Genomic DNA, 15,106 nt, shown 5'->3' on the forward strand with positions numbered 1-15,106 from the left:
CCACTTTATGGATTGGAGGAGGAGGAGGCTTTTCAAGAAGATATTTAAAAGATCTGTGTATCTGTTCTTTTGGGTGAGGAATCCAGGAGATAACTTTGACTTGGTTAGTAAATAGAACAGCAACACAACCAAAGGACTCAGACCATTTACAAACATAACCAATAAATACTTTCAGGGATGGGCCAAGAGTGTCAGAAATCCTGACTGAGTGTGACCTGTCCAACCTATGGCCTTTTGACTTTTATGCCTAGCTGGTTCATTCCAGGTTAAAAAACAAACAAACAAAAAGCAGATAACCAGGCCTAGTGGCAAATCTTTAATCCCAGCAGTTGGGAAGTAAAGGCAGGCAGATTTCTATGATTTGGAGGTCAGTCTACAGAGTGAGTTCCAAGACAGCCAGGGCTACACAGTGAGACTCCGTTTTGTTTTTTTGTTTTTTGTTTCTAATTTTTTTAATATTTATTATGTATACAATATTCTGTCTGTGTGTATGCCTGCAGGCCAGAAGAGGGCACCAGACCTCATTACAGATGGTTGTGAGCCACCATGTGGTTGCTGGGAATTGAACTCAGGACCTTTGCAAGAGCAAGGCAATGCTCTTAACCACTGAGCCATCTTTCCAGCCCCGTTTTTTTTTTTTAATTAAAAAAAAAAAGAAAAAGAAAAGGAAGGAAACCAGATCAGATCAATGATGAGTATTATAGAAGCGATTGCAGCTTTTGATTAGTTGGTTCAAAAGGACCAGGATTCTCCCTCAATTCATTTGTTTGTGTATGTGACTGTAGTTTATTTTGTGTTAGATTTTGATAATTTGGTAATTGGTTAACATATTAAGAGGAAAGAAAGACCTCTTTTGTATGCACTTTATATTGGGAATAATGAGAGTGAGGTGATAGAAGTTGAGGAATGTAGAGATGAGGACGAGAACTCACACAGCAGTGTGGCACACATTGCCCAGCATCTTTTCTGCTGGCTATTCTTTGTGTTTTAAATTATTCCCTGCTGCATAATAGCAGGAAAGAGGGGCAGAGATGGATGGATGTAGGTCTAATTGAGAAATACGGAATAATCTAATGTTCTTATTATTTCAAAGTTAAAAAGAGCTACAGGTTAATGGAACTAACAGCAACCCACCAATGAGCAAATTTAAATCCACTGTCTATTGGTTGTAGGGATTGTAACAGACTCTGCTTGTACATTTTGTCATATTAAGAAAAGTACTGAATTTTATGCATCAGTTTCTTTTACTTATATTAAATGAGACTTTCATTTATCTACTGGTAGAAAAGTGCTTTTTTGTTTTGTTTTTTAGCTATTGGGAATTTGCCATATATATCTTCTCAAGAATAGGGAAAATACTTTTGTAAGGAAATTAAAAGTAGTCATAAAAAGTATTATTTCTCCATCAGATTTAGATATTTCAAAACTTATTTTCTAATAGGAAATTAGTAAGTCTATTAAATCTGGTTTTGGATTCTTATACTAGGTTTTATCCAATAAATGAGTGCTATGTAGGGGACTTTAGAAATGATGGTCCTTTATTCCTTTCTGAATGTAGTTGTTGCTGTAGCAGCCTGCTGTGACTTTTAACTGTTTGAAATGAAATATCTGTTTTAACAGGCCCAGCATGAAACTGGTAAAATTCAGAAAAGGAGATAGTGTGGGTTTGCGACTAGCTGGTGGAAATGATGTCGGAATATTTGTAGCTGGCGTTCTAGAAGATAGCCCTGCAGCCAAAGAAGGCTTAGAGGAAGGTGATCAAATTCTCAGGGTATGTCAGTATGTCATCTTATGTGGATTCGAAAGTCTTAGATCACCAGATGCCAGGCATAACAGACTGACCGTTGTGATTAGATTATAACTTATGTACAGTCTCTTGAACCACTTAAGTTTCACATTACAAACCCATTAGATCTAGCTTGTGTTAGACTGGCCACCTGCCATTCTCCCTTTTCTCTTGTTTGCTGCTTCATTAGTTGTTAGTGATGTTTTATTGGTCATTGGTATTCACAGAACCTATAAGGAAATCAAGTTTTAGATCTCTCTACTGTCTACTAAATAGTCTTTTAAAAGTTCAGTTAAACATTTTAGCTGTCAAGACTGCCAGAGACCACAACTTGTGACCAGTAATTTTGGGTATTATTTTCCCATGGGAGTGTGTGGTTTTCATTGTAGTTCTGGCCTCTCGGATCATTCATATTTCAGATCATGGCTCAGATCCAGGAGGATGGGATATATTGGCAGATCTGTAACTTGCTTGGCTTTGAACTTTCAAGCCCCACATGGAAGGTGGTCATTGACAAAGGTCAGGAGAACAGGGGCTAGATGTAATTTCCAACGTGCTTTTCTCCTCTCCTCTCCCTGTCCTTGGCTGTGTTCCTAGTAATGATAGTGTCTTCATCTGTCTCTCACTTCTCTTTTTAGAGGATCCAAATATTTTTATGTATTCGATCTGGTTGGTAAACTCTGTTCCAGTTTTTAAATCAGAACATCATCCTATCCAGTGTGGGTTGTGCATTTCCTGTTTCCGTATCTCCTCTCTTTGCTGCCTCCAGTCTGGTCTCTCTTTGCTTTCAGCAGCCGCCTCCGCCGCCGCCGCCTCCTCCTCCTCCTCCTCCTCCTCCTCCTCCTCCCTCCTCCTCCTCCTCCCTGTGCTGAATTGAGTCTTCCATCTGCTCTACAGTCTTGCAGCTTTGTCCATCTCTTCTCTTTCCCTCCTCTGATTCTGTCTGGTTCTTCAGTGTCTATTTCTCTCTTTTGCTGTTGACTCATTCAAGGGGTGGTTGAGTTCCTTCCTTGCCTTTGTTTTTCTTTGTTTTGTTTTGTTTTTTTTAAATCACTGTGGCCCTACAGTATGACTTTAACCATTACCCAATCTCAGTTTTTCTGGTTATCACTGACCAATGTCAACTTTGCTTCATGTTTTCTATCGTTTCTTAGACGCATTTGCCTGTCAATCCTCAAAAGCATTCTCCCTGAGATTCTGTCATGTAACTGATGCTCCTGGTGCCTTGACTTCTGTAATTTGGGACAATATCAGTGTTGCCTGCACCTCTGTTGCTTGGCCTTCATCTCAAGTGAGCAGCCCACAGCTAGAATCTTTTTGCCTGGTGCAGTTTCCTGTACTTGTGGCCTGTCCCTGTGGCTGCATTCTAGTCCTCTTTTCCTTTGAAAGTTAAGCATGTCAAAAAGTCTTGTCCTCATCTCTGACTTAGCATTCTCTTTTGACACTGTATTAGGTTCTTCCTGGTAATATATCTCTTGTCCTCATTGCACTTATGTCATATTTGAACGCAATATGATGATAATGCTGACTGACTATATTAGAAATTCCAGCACTTATTTTCTTACTATCCCATGATCCTGTTTTGAGGTAAATGGGGAATACATCATCTAAGGGCAGCTTCTTAATAGCTCAATTTGGGTTTTACATGACAGTAAGTAGTGCATTTTGACTTTTTGCCTTTTGGCCTTTTTGTTGTTGTTGTTGCTATTATTTAAGTGGAGAAGAAATTCCAAAAGGTAGTAGGGGAAAGTTTCTACTGTTTGTAATCCTGCACAGTTACTGGTGAAAATTGTATAGATTTCATTTCAACTTCATTTTGGAATGGAGGAATTTACTAATCTTAAGTAAATATTGACTTGAGACTCAGAGCCACCCCTACAATGCTACTGTTATAAGGACACCATAATACATACACTGTCTTTCTGATTGTTTTGTGAGTATGTCATTTTCTTTTCAGCAATTAGTAAAAAAAAAAAAGTTAGTTATATGTAGAATGAATATAGAATTTTAAATCTAAAGATTTTAAGTGGTAAAAACACATTGTCATTTTGGGTCTAAATTGCTTAGATTTGTAACAGATTCTTATAAATGTCAGGTTATATTATAAATGCTCTGAATTTCCATTTTTACTCACCTATTACTTTGTGTCTGTTTATTTTAAATTAGAGAATATTATACTCTCCAAAGTTGAAAAAAAAACTGCCCTGTTAAATATATAGTATTGTCAAATTAGATAGACTTTGAAAATACTTTCCTAAGTAAATAAACACATTTATATTCCTAAAAACAGCTAGCTTAAATTTTTTAAAATTTTTATTTTAATAGGTGAACAATGTAGATTTCACAAATATTATAAGAGAAGAGGCCGTCCTTTTCCTTCTCGACCTCCCTAAAGGTGAAGAAGTGACCATATTGGCGCAGAAGAAGAAGGATGGTGAGATACTGTCTGAAATGGAGAGGATTAGCCTATAGACGTTGGGGCCTTTCAGAGGGATTGACTTGTTCAAATTAAATAAATTGTTCAAAGTAAATAAGGCCAGGTGTGGTAGCACACCTATAATCCCAGCACTCAGGAGCCTGGCACAAGAGGATCACTAGTTCAAAGCCAGGCATGATGGTTTCCCCAAAGAATTCAACCTGGTATGATGATTTAGGCATTTTATCTCAGTACTTGATTGGCAAAGGTATGTGGATATCTGTGATTCAATCCAGGCTGCTCTACATAGTAAATTCCAGGACAGACAAGACCACATGCTGAGACTTTGTCTCAAACAAGACAAACCGTTAAAAAATATAGTTCAGAATAAATCATTCCTAGTAATGATTGAGTTTGTTAATCTCGGGCAGTTAATTTTATTTATTTAAGGTTCTACAGTCTACACTATACTCATTAACAGAGCAAAATAAATAGGATCAGCGTTTATGGCATTATGATTTAAGTCAAATGCCAGCCAATCTTCTATAAGTCATAGAGGAATATTTGTTTTATTAGTTATTGGAATTATATAAAAATGTATGTGGATAGCATCTAAGTTTTGTACTAGTGTTTTTCTATGCAATATACAGAATTGTTAATAACCATTCTAAACTTTTTTTGTTATTTTTTCATTGAAAATTGAGGGGTTTTGTTTTTGTTTTAGTTACTCATATTTTGGGAGCCACCCTGTTTGTTGTTCGATATTTCAGACTGTGTCTCGTATCCATACAGTAGACAAGAAGTTGTAGTACATTCCCCTGCCTGCTCCAACACACTCCATTTTTGAGGTAGGGTGTTTCATGTGGCCCAGTTAGACTGGAACTGAATGTGTTGAAGGAGTTAGTTGATCTTGAGCACCTGATCCTCCTGTCTACCTCCCCAAGTGCTGGGGTTATAGGAATGAACCACCACACACAGCCTAGCATTGTTCAGTTGGAACAACCAAAGTCTCCTGGCAGAGTTGAGAAATAAATTGCTCTTTGGAACATTTACAGATAATTAGACGCTATAACAGGAGCAGAAATGGAACATATTTATCTTTTTCTGTATTGTTTTATCATGTGCAGAATGAAGGGACCATTTTATGAGGTAATGTTAAACAACAATGAGATGAAGTAGTTCCAGACACAGTGAGAATTGAGCACTGATTGGGTATTGTATGTTGACATGGGCATTAGCAGGAGCATCTTCACATAATGTCTTCTGTAAATTAAATGTTTTATCCCAGTAAGTATTGATTAATGTGTTTCTTTTGATTTCTTAGTATATCGTCGCATTGTAGAATCGGATGTAGGAGATTCATTCTATATTAGAACTCATTTTGAATATGAAAAGGAGTCTCCCTATGGACTTAGTTTTAACAAAGGAGAAGTGTTCCGTGTTGTGGATACCTTGTACAATGGAAAGCTGGGCTCTTGGCTTGCCATTCGAATTGGCAAAAATCATAAGGAGGTAGAACGAGGCATCATCCCCAATAAAAACAGGTATGAACACTTGGTAATCCTTACCCTGTGAATTAAATAAGTGGTGATAGATGCTGTCAGTCTCGCTGAGGGATTTGTGGGAATACAAATTCATATTTTTCATTATGTTTGCTCATAGTAGTCATAAGTTTATATAAACTATTTTGTTAAAACTGTTGAGATAGGAATTACATGTGATGTTCTATCCCGAATTTTGATATTCCATTTCATTTCATTGTGGCTTTTTTTTCCTTGCTGCCTTTTAAATACTTTTTGTTTATGTTTCTTTTTTCTTTATTAGAGCTGAGCAGTTAGCCAGTGTACAGTACACACTTCCAAAAACAGCAGGTGGAGACCGAGCTGACTTCTGGAGATTCCGAGGGCTTCGTAGCTCCAAGAGAAATCTTCGAAAAAGCAGAGAGGACCTGTCAGCTCAGCCAGTTCAGACCAAGTTCCCAGCTTATGAAAGGGTTGTTCTTCGAGAAGGTAGTTCATTCCTCTACTATGATGCCTATCTTTTCATGACAGTATGTTTCAGTAAGTAAAAATTACAAACCATGTCATCATTTTTTTTTTTTTAATTTTTTCACCTAATTTCTCTCCAGCTGGATTCCTGAGACCTGTAACCATCTTTGGACCAATTGCTGACGTTGCCAGAGAAAAACTGGCGAGAGAAGAACCAGATATTTATCAGATTGCAAGTGAGTAGATGCGGGCTAGCCCCGACTTGCAGTAGACTCGGGCTCAGCCCCAACCTTCTTCAGTAGACTCGGGTTCAGCCCCAACCTTCTTCAGTAGACTCGGGCTCAGCCCCAACCTTCTTCAGTAGACTCAGGAACAGCACTGACCTTTAATAGGCTGCAGAGTGTTTCTTTTGTTTGTCTAAAAATTCCTTCAAAAGGGAACATCTGAACAGTCTCACAAAAATACAACTTTTTTGAGAATTTTGCACTTTATGTTGTTCTTTTAATTTGGAGGAAAGGCGGAGGGTTGTCTTTGTTCTCCAGTTCCCTGTACGAAAGAGGATCACGGTTTTTGAAACTGTTTCTTCCTGTGAAAACTGCCTAGCCCATGATCTTGTTGAACCTTCACAGCGATGCTGTGAGCAAAGGGTCCAAATACCTATTTTTGAAGTTGAGCCGTCTCCTTAGTGTGCCTTAGTGGGGTTGTGTTAAGCATTGCTGCCTGTCTGTTAAGTTTAAATTTCCCTTTGATGATCGCTAGTGAATGGCAAAGCATGGCCTTCATCCCAGCCTTTGTGACTGAATGCAGTGATTTTTAGTCACTGCTACAGAAATGTGTGGGCAGGGTGACGTGTGCCAGTAGACCCACCTGACAGTGAGGCGGCAGGGCTCTGCACACCAGTGTGTGCCGCTCCATTCTCTGAGGATCAGTCATGGTGGTTGAAATAGACAGACTTGGTCATAACCCGTTAGCTTGCTTTATTTTTTTTTTAAACTTTATTTATTTATTTAACTTTATTATGTTCATTGGTGTGAAGGTGTCAGATCTCGTGGAACTACATTTTCAGACAGTTGTGAGCTGCCATGTGGGTGCTGGGAATCGAACCCGGGTCCTCTGGAAGAGCAGTCAGTGCTCTTAACCGCTGAGCCATCTCTCCAGCCCCAAATATTTTTGGTGGGTTTTTTTTTTTTTTTTTTTGGTTTTTCGAGACAGGGTTTCTCTGTGGTTTTGGAGCCTGTCCTGGAACTAGCTCTTGTAGACCAGGCTGGTCTCGAACTCACAGAGATCCGCCTGCCTCTGCCTCCCGAGTGCTGGGATTAAAGGCGTGCGCCACCACCGCCCGGCCCGTTAGCTTGCTTTAAATTACATGTAAAAACTGAAACTGCACTCTCCTCACATTTTCACTCATTGTGAAAGTGAAAAAATTATTTTGACATATGTTACCACCACCCCCAATTCCACCTCATTATAATTTCTTCTATCCTTTATATTTTCAACGTTTGATTTTGTGGTATTTTAAAAATTTTCTTTTTCTCTTTAATAATAAAATATTTTCTTTTTATTGTTTTTCTTGCACCTCATGACTTGACTACTTTTTTTAAACAATCTTTTTATTTTACATACCAATCCCAATTCTCCCTCCCTTCTGTCTCCCCCTCCATCCACTCCTCAGAGAGTGAGTCAGCAAAGCCTTTGACTAGTTTTTTTGTGTGTAGTTTCTGTCATGTTTCTCATTGGTTTATTTTTTTATGTGGGGATATGGCTTCTCCCATACTTATTTCGGAATTTTTTAGAAAGGAAGAAACCATAGACTGAACGTCATGTCTGTTGATTGTGGGTACTACTGATTTCCAGAGGATTGTGCCCACCGTCTTTTGTTATGAGACTCTCATTAACATTTTAAAGTTTACAACATTAGACAATAAGCACATTACATTTTTTTTTATTGCTTTTAATTTGTTTTGATGATTTGGGTCGAGGGCGGAGATTAGAGACAGGATTTCTCTGTGCACCTCCACCTGTCCTGAAACTCGCTCTCTAGACCAGGCTGGCCTCCAACTCACAGAGATCCACCTGCCTCTGCCTCCAGAGTGCTGGGATTAAAGGTGCGCGCCACCACTGCCCAGCGCTTTTGATGAAATTTAGTGAAGATACTTATTTCCTAAATTCAGACAAGTGAAGAAGGAGCCTGTCCTAGAGCTAGCTCTTGTAGACCAGGCTGACCTTGAACTTAGGTAGGTCTTATCTTGCCCTGCCCCCTTGAAGCTCCTTCTCTGCCCTTACTTGTTCCTTGGAGCCTGTGGTACTTCCAGACCTCTGCCTTTTCCACTCTTAGACCCCAGAGCCTCTTCCCTCCCCTTCCCATTTCCCTCTGTCCAGAGTCACACGTGTCACTGTAGACCTCTGTGGTGGCTGTTTGGAAACTGATCCCCAGCAGTGTTAGACATATGAGGGAGGAGAGAGGGCTGCCAGGATGACGCTTATAGGCTGCCTCTCAGCAGCATCTCTGGCGCCTCATAGCCTCCGTGCTTAAGGCTGTTACTGTGAGTGAGGTGGCTGACTGGAAATCCCCAGGCCATTTGCTGCTGCAGCATTACTGCTGGTCTCAGCCCCTTAGGTAGCTTCCCCATGTCAGGGTGCCACACAAATGAGACCATAATTTTGGTGTTACTGCAGAGGATGGTGGGAAACTAAGCCTTATACAATAAGGGGGGACAAAAGCATCCTTAAGCCCATAAGCTCAGGAACTTTTAGGACCTATTTTTTCGCCTAGAATATTAATGGAGTAGAAGGAACACTGAAGAAAAAGTAAGCATTTTAAAACTTGGATTAAAAAAGTGTTTACATATTTTGTTTGTAGCAAATAATAATTTATTACAACTTTGCTCTCCTGGCTTTAAAAGCAAAGTAATCAATATAATTTTTAAAATCATCATCTCTAGTAAGGTATTTATTTATTAAATAACTTATAATTTTTTTAATAGCCATAAAACATTTATTGAGGGAGAGAGAGAGAGAGAGGCAGAGAGACAGAGAGACACATGCTCACGCCAAGGGAACAGGAAGGGAAAACTTAAATAACTTTTTACTTATATTCTGCTTACTTATTGTTTAGCTTATGAATTTGTGATGTTACACTTTATTTATTTTTTACTGTGGCTTTTTTTTTTTTAAGTACCACATCAAAATATTTGTCTTGATTACTAAAGTTCTTGGGGGATGCCTCCTTAGTTTTTCCTCCCAAAGCAAGTGCATCATCTTTCTTCTATTAATCTTGGTTCTGTTAGGAAACATTGTCTGACCTGGTATAGGGAGTACCTCTTTTAGCAGTTTCCACCCTTTGTGATGGAAGCATTTTTGCTTTTTACAGTATATGAATGGAGCTTTCCCTGGTGAGTTGCTACTGACCTCTAGTGGATAGAATGCGCACTGCTAAACATGCTACAATGTACAGCACAGCCCACAACCAGGTGTTATTCTAGCAAGTCTGTATGCCCAGTTCTTGAGAAATTCTTACATGATGTTTTTGTCCTGTCTTCATGAATAGAAAGTGAACCACGAGATGCTGGAACTGACCATCGTAGCTCTGGCATTATTCGCCTTCATACAATAAAGCAAATCATAGATCAAGTAAGTTATTGCAAGTTAACACGTTCTTTATAAACAGTAAAGCTTATGTTTTTGATGAGGAAATTTAACTTTTTAACAAAGGGGAATTTTCCAAGCATAATTACTGGTGTAGTCTAAGCAAATTAAGCCCTTTCTGTAGAAAAGCATTAATTCAAGAATATAGTCCTGATGAACATCAGTAGAGCGTTCGTTGCTATAATGGTGGTGTTTGGATGCAATTGGCAGTCTGTTGTAACAGTGCAGTTCAGAGTGCTTGTGCATGGAAGGAGATGCCAGGAACATTAAGTTGCCTCTCTGACTGTGACAGCCTGAGCACAGGTAATAGTTAGCTTACAAGCCTTGTAGCTGAGTTTTAAAAATAACTGATGAAAAGTTTGTTTTTTTAGTTGGACTGGATATTTCTCAATTAACTTTACATTACAATTTTTTTAATGAGTGCTCCTGAGTCATAGCAATCACAGGGTTCAGCTAATACTGAAGTATAGTAGAGCCTGTGGCTTTTTCAGAGGAGAATGGTTTTTAATGGTGTTTTGTATCTTCATATGTGTTTTCCTTCCTGTCTCTAGGACAAACACGCTTTATTAGATGTAACACCAAATGCAGTTGATCGTCTTAATTATGCCCAGTGGTATCCAATTGTTGTGTTCCTTAACCCTGACTCTAAGCAAGGCGTGAAAACAATGAGGATGAGGTTATGTCCAGAGTCTCGGAAAAGTGCCAGGAAACTATATGAACGATCTCATAAACTTCGTAAGAATAATCACCATCTTTTCACAAGTGAGTACGTTACTCAGATGCTGATGCTTTATGATCTCTGCTTAGAGAGCTTATGTTAATTTAAACCTAAGAATGTCTGGTTGAAAGGAAAAGTGTAATGACTGCCTAACTGAAAACTTGAAGTAGTTGTACTCCTCAGACTGCTGATAGACAGGACTGGGTCATCTCTCTTCCCTTGTGCTCATGTTCTAACCATAAAACTACATTGTTCATTCATTTGCAGCTACAATTAACTTAAATTCCATGAATGATGGTTGGTACGGTGCCCTGAAAGAGGCCATTCAGCAGCAACAGAATCAGCTGGTGTGGGTCTCTGAGGGGAAGGTATGGAGCCTCCTATTACTTTTTATACTTGTTAAATTTCACAACTAAGGTAAATGCTACTCTTTTCTTACTAGCTAAGTAGTTGTAAGTAATTTTGGAAAAGCTAGCCTTTATAATGCTTTTTATCATTTGTGTGGAGCAGTTATAAGCGGAAAGCTTGTTATAGTCCCCGTTTAACCAAATGACTCATCTGGTGCGGCTCTCTGGTACAAAGACTTAGGTGACTCTGTCCCTGTCTGGCTGGGGAGAGACAGCCTTGAACTTGGCTTCAGCTTCTTCCTCTGAAGGGAAAAGGGATTTATAACCTGAGTGAGGAGAGCTTTCTGGAAAGACAGGCAGTGTGCGGGAAACACCGCCCGCCGATGGCTGTCAGGAGTGTTGTAGGAGCCACCAGCCCTTGAAAGTTCTAGGAAACGTTGAAAATAAACACTGTGCCCTCACATTTTACCATAGGAATTTTCTCTACCTCCCCCAGTGGCACCTACCTTTAACCAACTGGGAAATAGTAAACAAATTTGTGATCTTTTTCTGGCTTTGAATTTTGGTTTTACATATACCCAATGGCTAATTAGAGTAGCTGCTTTCTGTTGTTAGCATGGTATATAGCAGTCTTGGGTGGGAAAGTTCTATTTATTTGTTTGGAGAGACAGTTGCTTCCTCAAGGTACACTGTTAAAGGAGTCTTTGTTTTTAAAGTCTTCTGCCTTTGTCAGATTCATGTGATTGTTAGGGAATATTAAGAGTCCCTCTGGGTTTTTGGCTTATTTTCAGTTAAGTTTTTCTATTGCCTTGTTGGTTTGAGTTCCATGTTTTGCTCCTGCATGCCCCCTCCCTCCCTTTCTCTGCCTGGCTACTGTGCAGGTGCTCTGGCCATGCATGCTGCATGTTTAGCGAGTCCCTATCCAGAAACATGTGACCTCTGCAAGAAAAATTGCTAAACGTTTACAGCTAGAGGTAACATGATTGTTCTCACCTATAATAAAGCATCAGAATCATAATTGTTCTCATTGTGCACCAGCTTGGGAGATGGACTGTGCAGATGACGTAATAGGCCACATGAGTAACTCACATGCCAGCTTGGACACTGATAGGAAAGTCACAGTGGACAACCTCACTGTGCCACTTTACAACAACACACCAAGGCTTACTTGGTGGCAGCTGATGGAGGGACTGAGTCTTCGTGCTAATCATCTGCAGCTGCACAGCTCTCCTAGCAGCCTGTGCCAAGTAGAGTGCGATGCCCTTCACTCTTGAGCTGAATTCTTAAAGTTGGTCTGTGCATTTGTTATTCCCTAGATGCACAAAGTTAGACACACCTGCCTGTCCTGTGAGTTAAGTCACAAATCCTTATTTTCAGTAGTTTCTCTTTGTAATACTTTTGTATATTTAACTTGGTTTTAAAATAAAAGAATACCCCAACTTTTTATATAAGAAAAGATACAACATTACCTGGTTTGATGCATTTCGTAAATCAGAGAAGTCATTCCAACTCAAATCAGACTTGATTTCTCTTCTGCCCCTTCCATCCAAAATACATTTTATCAGAATGGACAGATTATTGAAGAAAATGAATTTTTCATTTTCACCAACTTTCCTGAATTAACAATTTTGACTTAATTGCCACAGAGTTACTTTTTTGTAAGATCTGACACACTCTTTTTTTTTCCCCTGTGAAATCAAGAAACATCATCCTGAGATTTTCTTAATATTAAGATACAACATTTCCTACTTCAGAATAGCCATGGCTTTTGCTCACTTCTGTATTTCAAGGAGCTAGATAGAGCAATGGATTCAGTGCTTCTTCTGCAAGCTTTAAATCCTTCCCAGCAGGTTAATGATTAGAGCAGATGGCAAGAACACTTCTCTTCAGCAGTAGCCATTCTAGACGGTAGAGATCAGTGAGAGAGAGTCTCCTGTAACTGAGCACAGCCCTGGGTGCTCTGCCCTTAGCCTGACACAGAGCCTTCCCTCATCTTACCACCAGGGCGGTATTTGAGGTCAGTCTCTAACTGAAGCAAGTGAGGACATGAAAAGCACTGAGGAGACCTGGCTCCCAAGGTCATGATCTTGGCACAGCTGGTTCACAGAGCTGCACCACACCTGATGATTACTTTTAGTGCATCTGCCTAGAGAATGAATCTCAACACTTCTCACAGAGTAGTCCACGCTGTAATGGAAGAAATCCTTGTGATTTCAGAATTCTAATTGCATCACTTCTCATGCAAGATCTTCCGAGACTGCTGTTTAATCCTAGTACTGTTTCAAACTGGTATCCTGTGAGTCTGCTGATTACAACCAGTAGTTCCCTTTCCCTTGTGTACTTCTCATTTTCTCTCTGATCTGCTCTGAAGCTCATCCCGCCCCTGAGCTTGTCGGGAATTAACTCAAGTCTTAGTCACTTGCAGAAGGGAAGTGTGACAGTTTTCCTTTTCCATCCATCGCTAACTGCTTCTGTGAAAAGAGTCTTCTTAACCGAGATGGCCGTCCTGCCCGTGATGGCTTTCTGTTGTGTCATAGAAGCTTTAGAGGCTACATGCCAATTCAAAAACAAAATCTGCTTCCTAACTATAAATACAGTATTTCTTACTCAGCCTACTGTGGGTTTATTTTCATGGTTGTTCTCACAAGTACTGTTCCGTCAGTGTGCCCTTGTTTGTGTGAGCTTGGTTTAATAGCATTCTCTTTCTTCGCCTTGCTTTTGGATGAAAAGCTAGTGACTAGGTTTATAACTGTGTGTCATGTCAGAGTTCCTTCCTGTTCTCTGTGGCTGTGCGCTAGATTTGTCCTAGCTAGTCAGCCACTGTTTGATCATCCAGGCCCTTCTGATCTCGGGACGCTATGTGTATCTGCATGTGTGCTTGTACAATCTTCTTGACTTTCCTCATCAGAAATTTCAAGAAATAGATAACGATTTCTCCAAAGAAAAGTATTCCTTTCAATCTCTCTTGTAAAATAAAGGCCATCTCTTAAAGAACTACTGAATAAAATTTTTGATTTACTTTTATTTGACCCAGGCGGATGGTGCTACAAGTGATGACCTTGATTTGCATGATGATCGTCTGTCCTACCTGTCAGCCCCAGGTAGTGAGTACTCAATGTATAGCACGGACAGTAGACACACTTCTGACTATGAAGATACAGATACAGAAGGCGGGGCCTACACTGATCAAGAACTAGATGAAACTCTTAATGATGAGGTGGGGACTCCACCGGAGTCTGCCATAACACGATCCTCTGAGCCTGTAAGAGAGGATTCCTCTGGAATGCATCATGAAAACCAAACATATCCTCCTTATTCACCACAAGCGCAGCCACAACCTATTCATAGAATAGACTCCCCTGGACTTAAGACAGCCTCTCAACAGGTAAGCAGCAAGCATTCGGCGCTTTTAGTTAGAGGTGCATTATGAGGTTTAAGAATGTGGTCATACGTTAAAGATTATTCCTTTCTTCCTCAGATTACAACTTAATCTTGAATTTCAGATCGAGAGTACCAAGGGCCTTTTTTCTGAGTTTTCTGCGTTCATCTTACACAGCATTATATTGAAATTTTCAACAAAACTATAGCACATGACGTCATAGTGAACATTGCTAATTAGCACACTTAATGTCTACCAGTCGTTATTAATTGTGCAGCAAGTTAGTAATAGCCAGAAACACTATATTTAAAACATTTTAAACACTTCACAGAAAGCAGAAGCCTCATCTCCAGTCCCTTACCTTTCGCCTGAAACGAACCCAGCACCACCAGCCTCTGCAGCTAACCCTAATGTAAAGTTAGCTAATGCCAGTGTCAGACGGGAGGAGCTCAATCCAGCCCCTCCTACCTCGCACGCATCATCACAGGCTGATTGTTTAGGAGCACCAAGTGCTGTGACAGCTGACATGGTGCTCAGAGATGAAGGACCGTCATTGTCGCCGCATGTAGAGCCGACAGAGGTACCCGTGCCCGTGCTGCAGTGCTGCACTGATTGTTGCTCTCCATCCACCTGGCACATGATTAGTACTGCTTTGCCCTTTACGTTTTCCTTCTGCCTTTTTCTTTTTCTTTTTTTTTTAAACTGGGCTTTATACACTTTAATGCTTTCCAACAAGACAAATCATTTCAGTGTTGTAGTTTGCATGGCTTCGAATGGTATATTGATTATTTGAGACCAAGCCTTTTAAGATTTGTGCTTCAATATTT

General features: G+C 39.9%; 1 protein-coding gene across 13 annotated transcripts in view; it reads left to right on the plus strand.

The window, feature by feature from the left end:
• Nucleotides 1-15,106, plus strand: part of Tjp1 (tight junction protein 1) — a 253,021-nt gene that overhangs the window by 220,170 nt on the left and 17,745 nt on the right. For 10 of the 13 annotated variants that reach the window (XM_041654666.1, XM_041654254.1, XM_041654335.1 and 7 more), the window contains 10 exons: nt 1,621-1,771; nt 4,112-4,220; nt 5,527-5,746; nt 6,027-6,211; nt 6,331-6,426; nt 9,738-9,820; nt 10,387-10,597; nt 10,821-10,921; nt 13,935-14,285; nt 14,611-14,859. In XM_041654666.1, the coding sequence (XP_041510600.1) occupies nt 1,621-1,771; nt 4,112-4,220; nt 5,527-5,746; nt 6,027-6,211; nt 6,331-6,426; nt 9,738-9,820; nt 10,387-10,597; nt 10,821-10,921; nt 13,935-14,285; nt 14,611-14,859 (1,756 nt within the window). The remainder of the gene's footprint in view (nt 1-1,620; nt 1,772-4,111; nt 4,221-5,526; nt 5,747-6,026; nt 6,212-6,330; nt 6,427-9,737; nt 9,821-10,386; nt 10,598-10,820; nt 10,922-13,934; nt 14,286-14,610; nt 14,860-15,106) is intronic. The other 3 variants (XM_041654830.1, XM_041655002.1, XM_041655127.1) reach the window with 1 other exon arrangement.

This window comes from Microtus oregoni, unplaced genomic scaffold (assembly GCF_018167655.1).
Source record: "Microtus oregoni isolate MIOR12 unplaced genomic scaffold, Mior012 000000F_ref0000247, whole genome shotgun sequence".
In the NCBI taxonomy this organism is placed as follows: Eukaryota; Metazoa; Chordata; class Mammalia; order Rodentia; family Cricetidae; genus Microtus; species Microtus oregoni.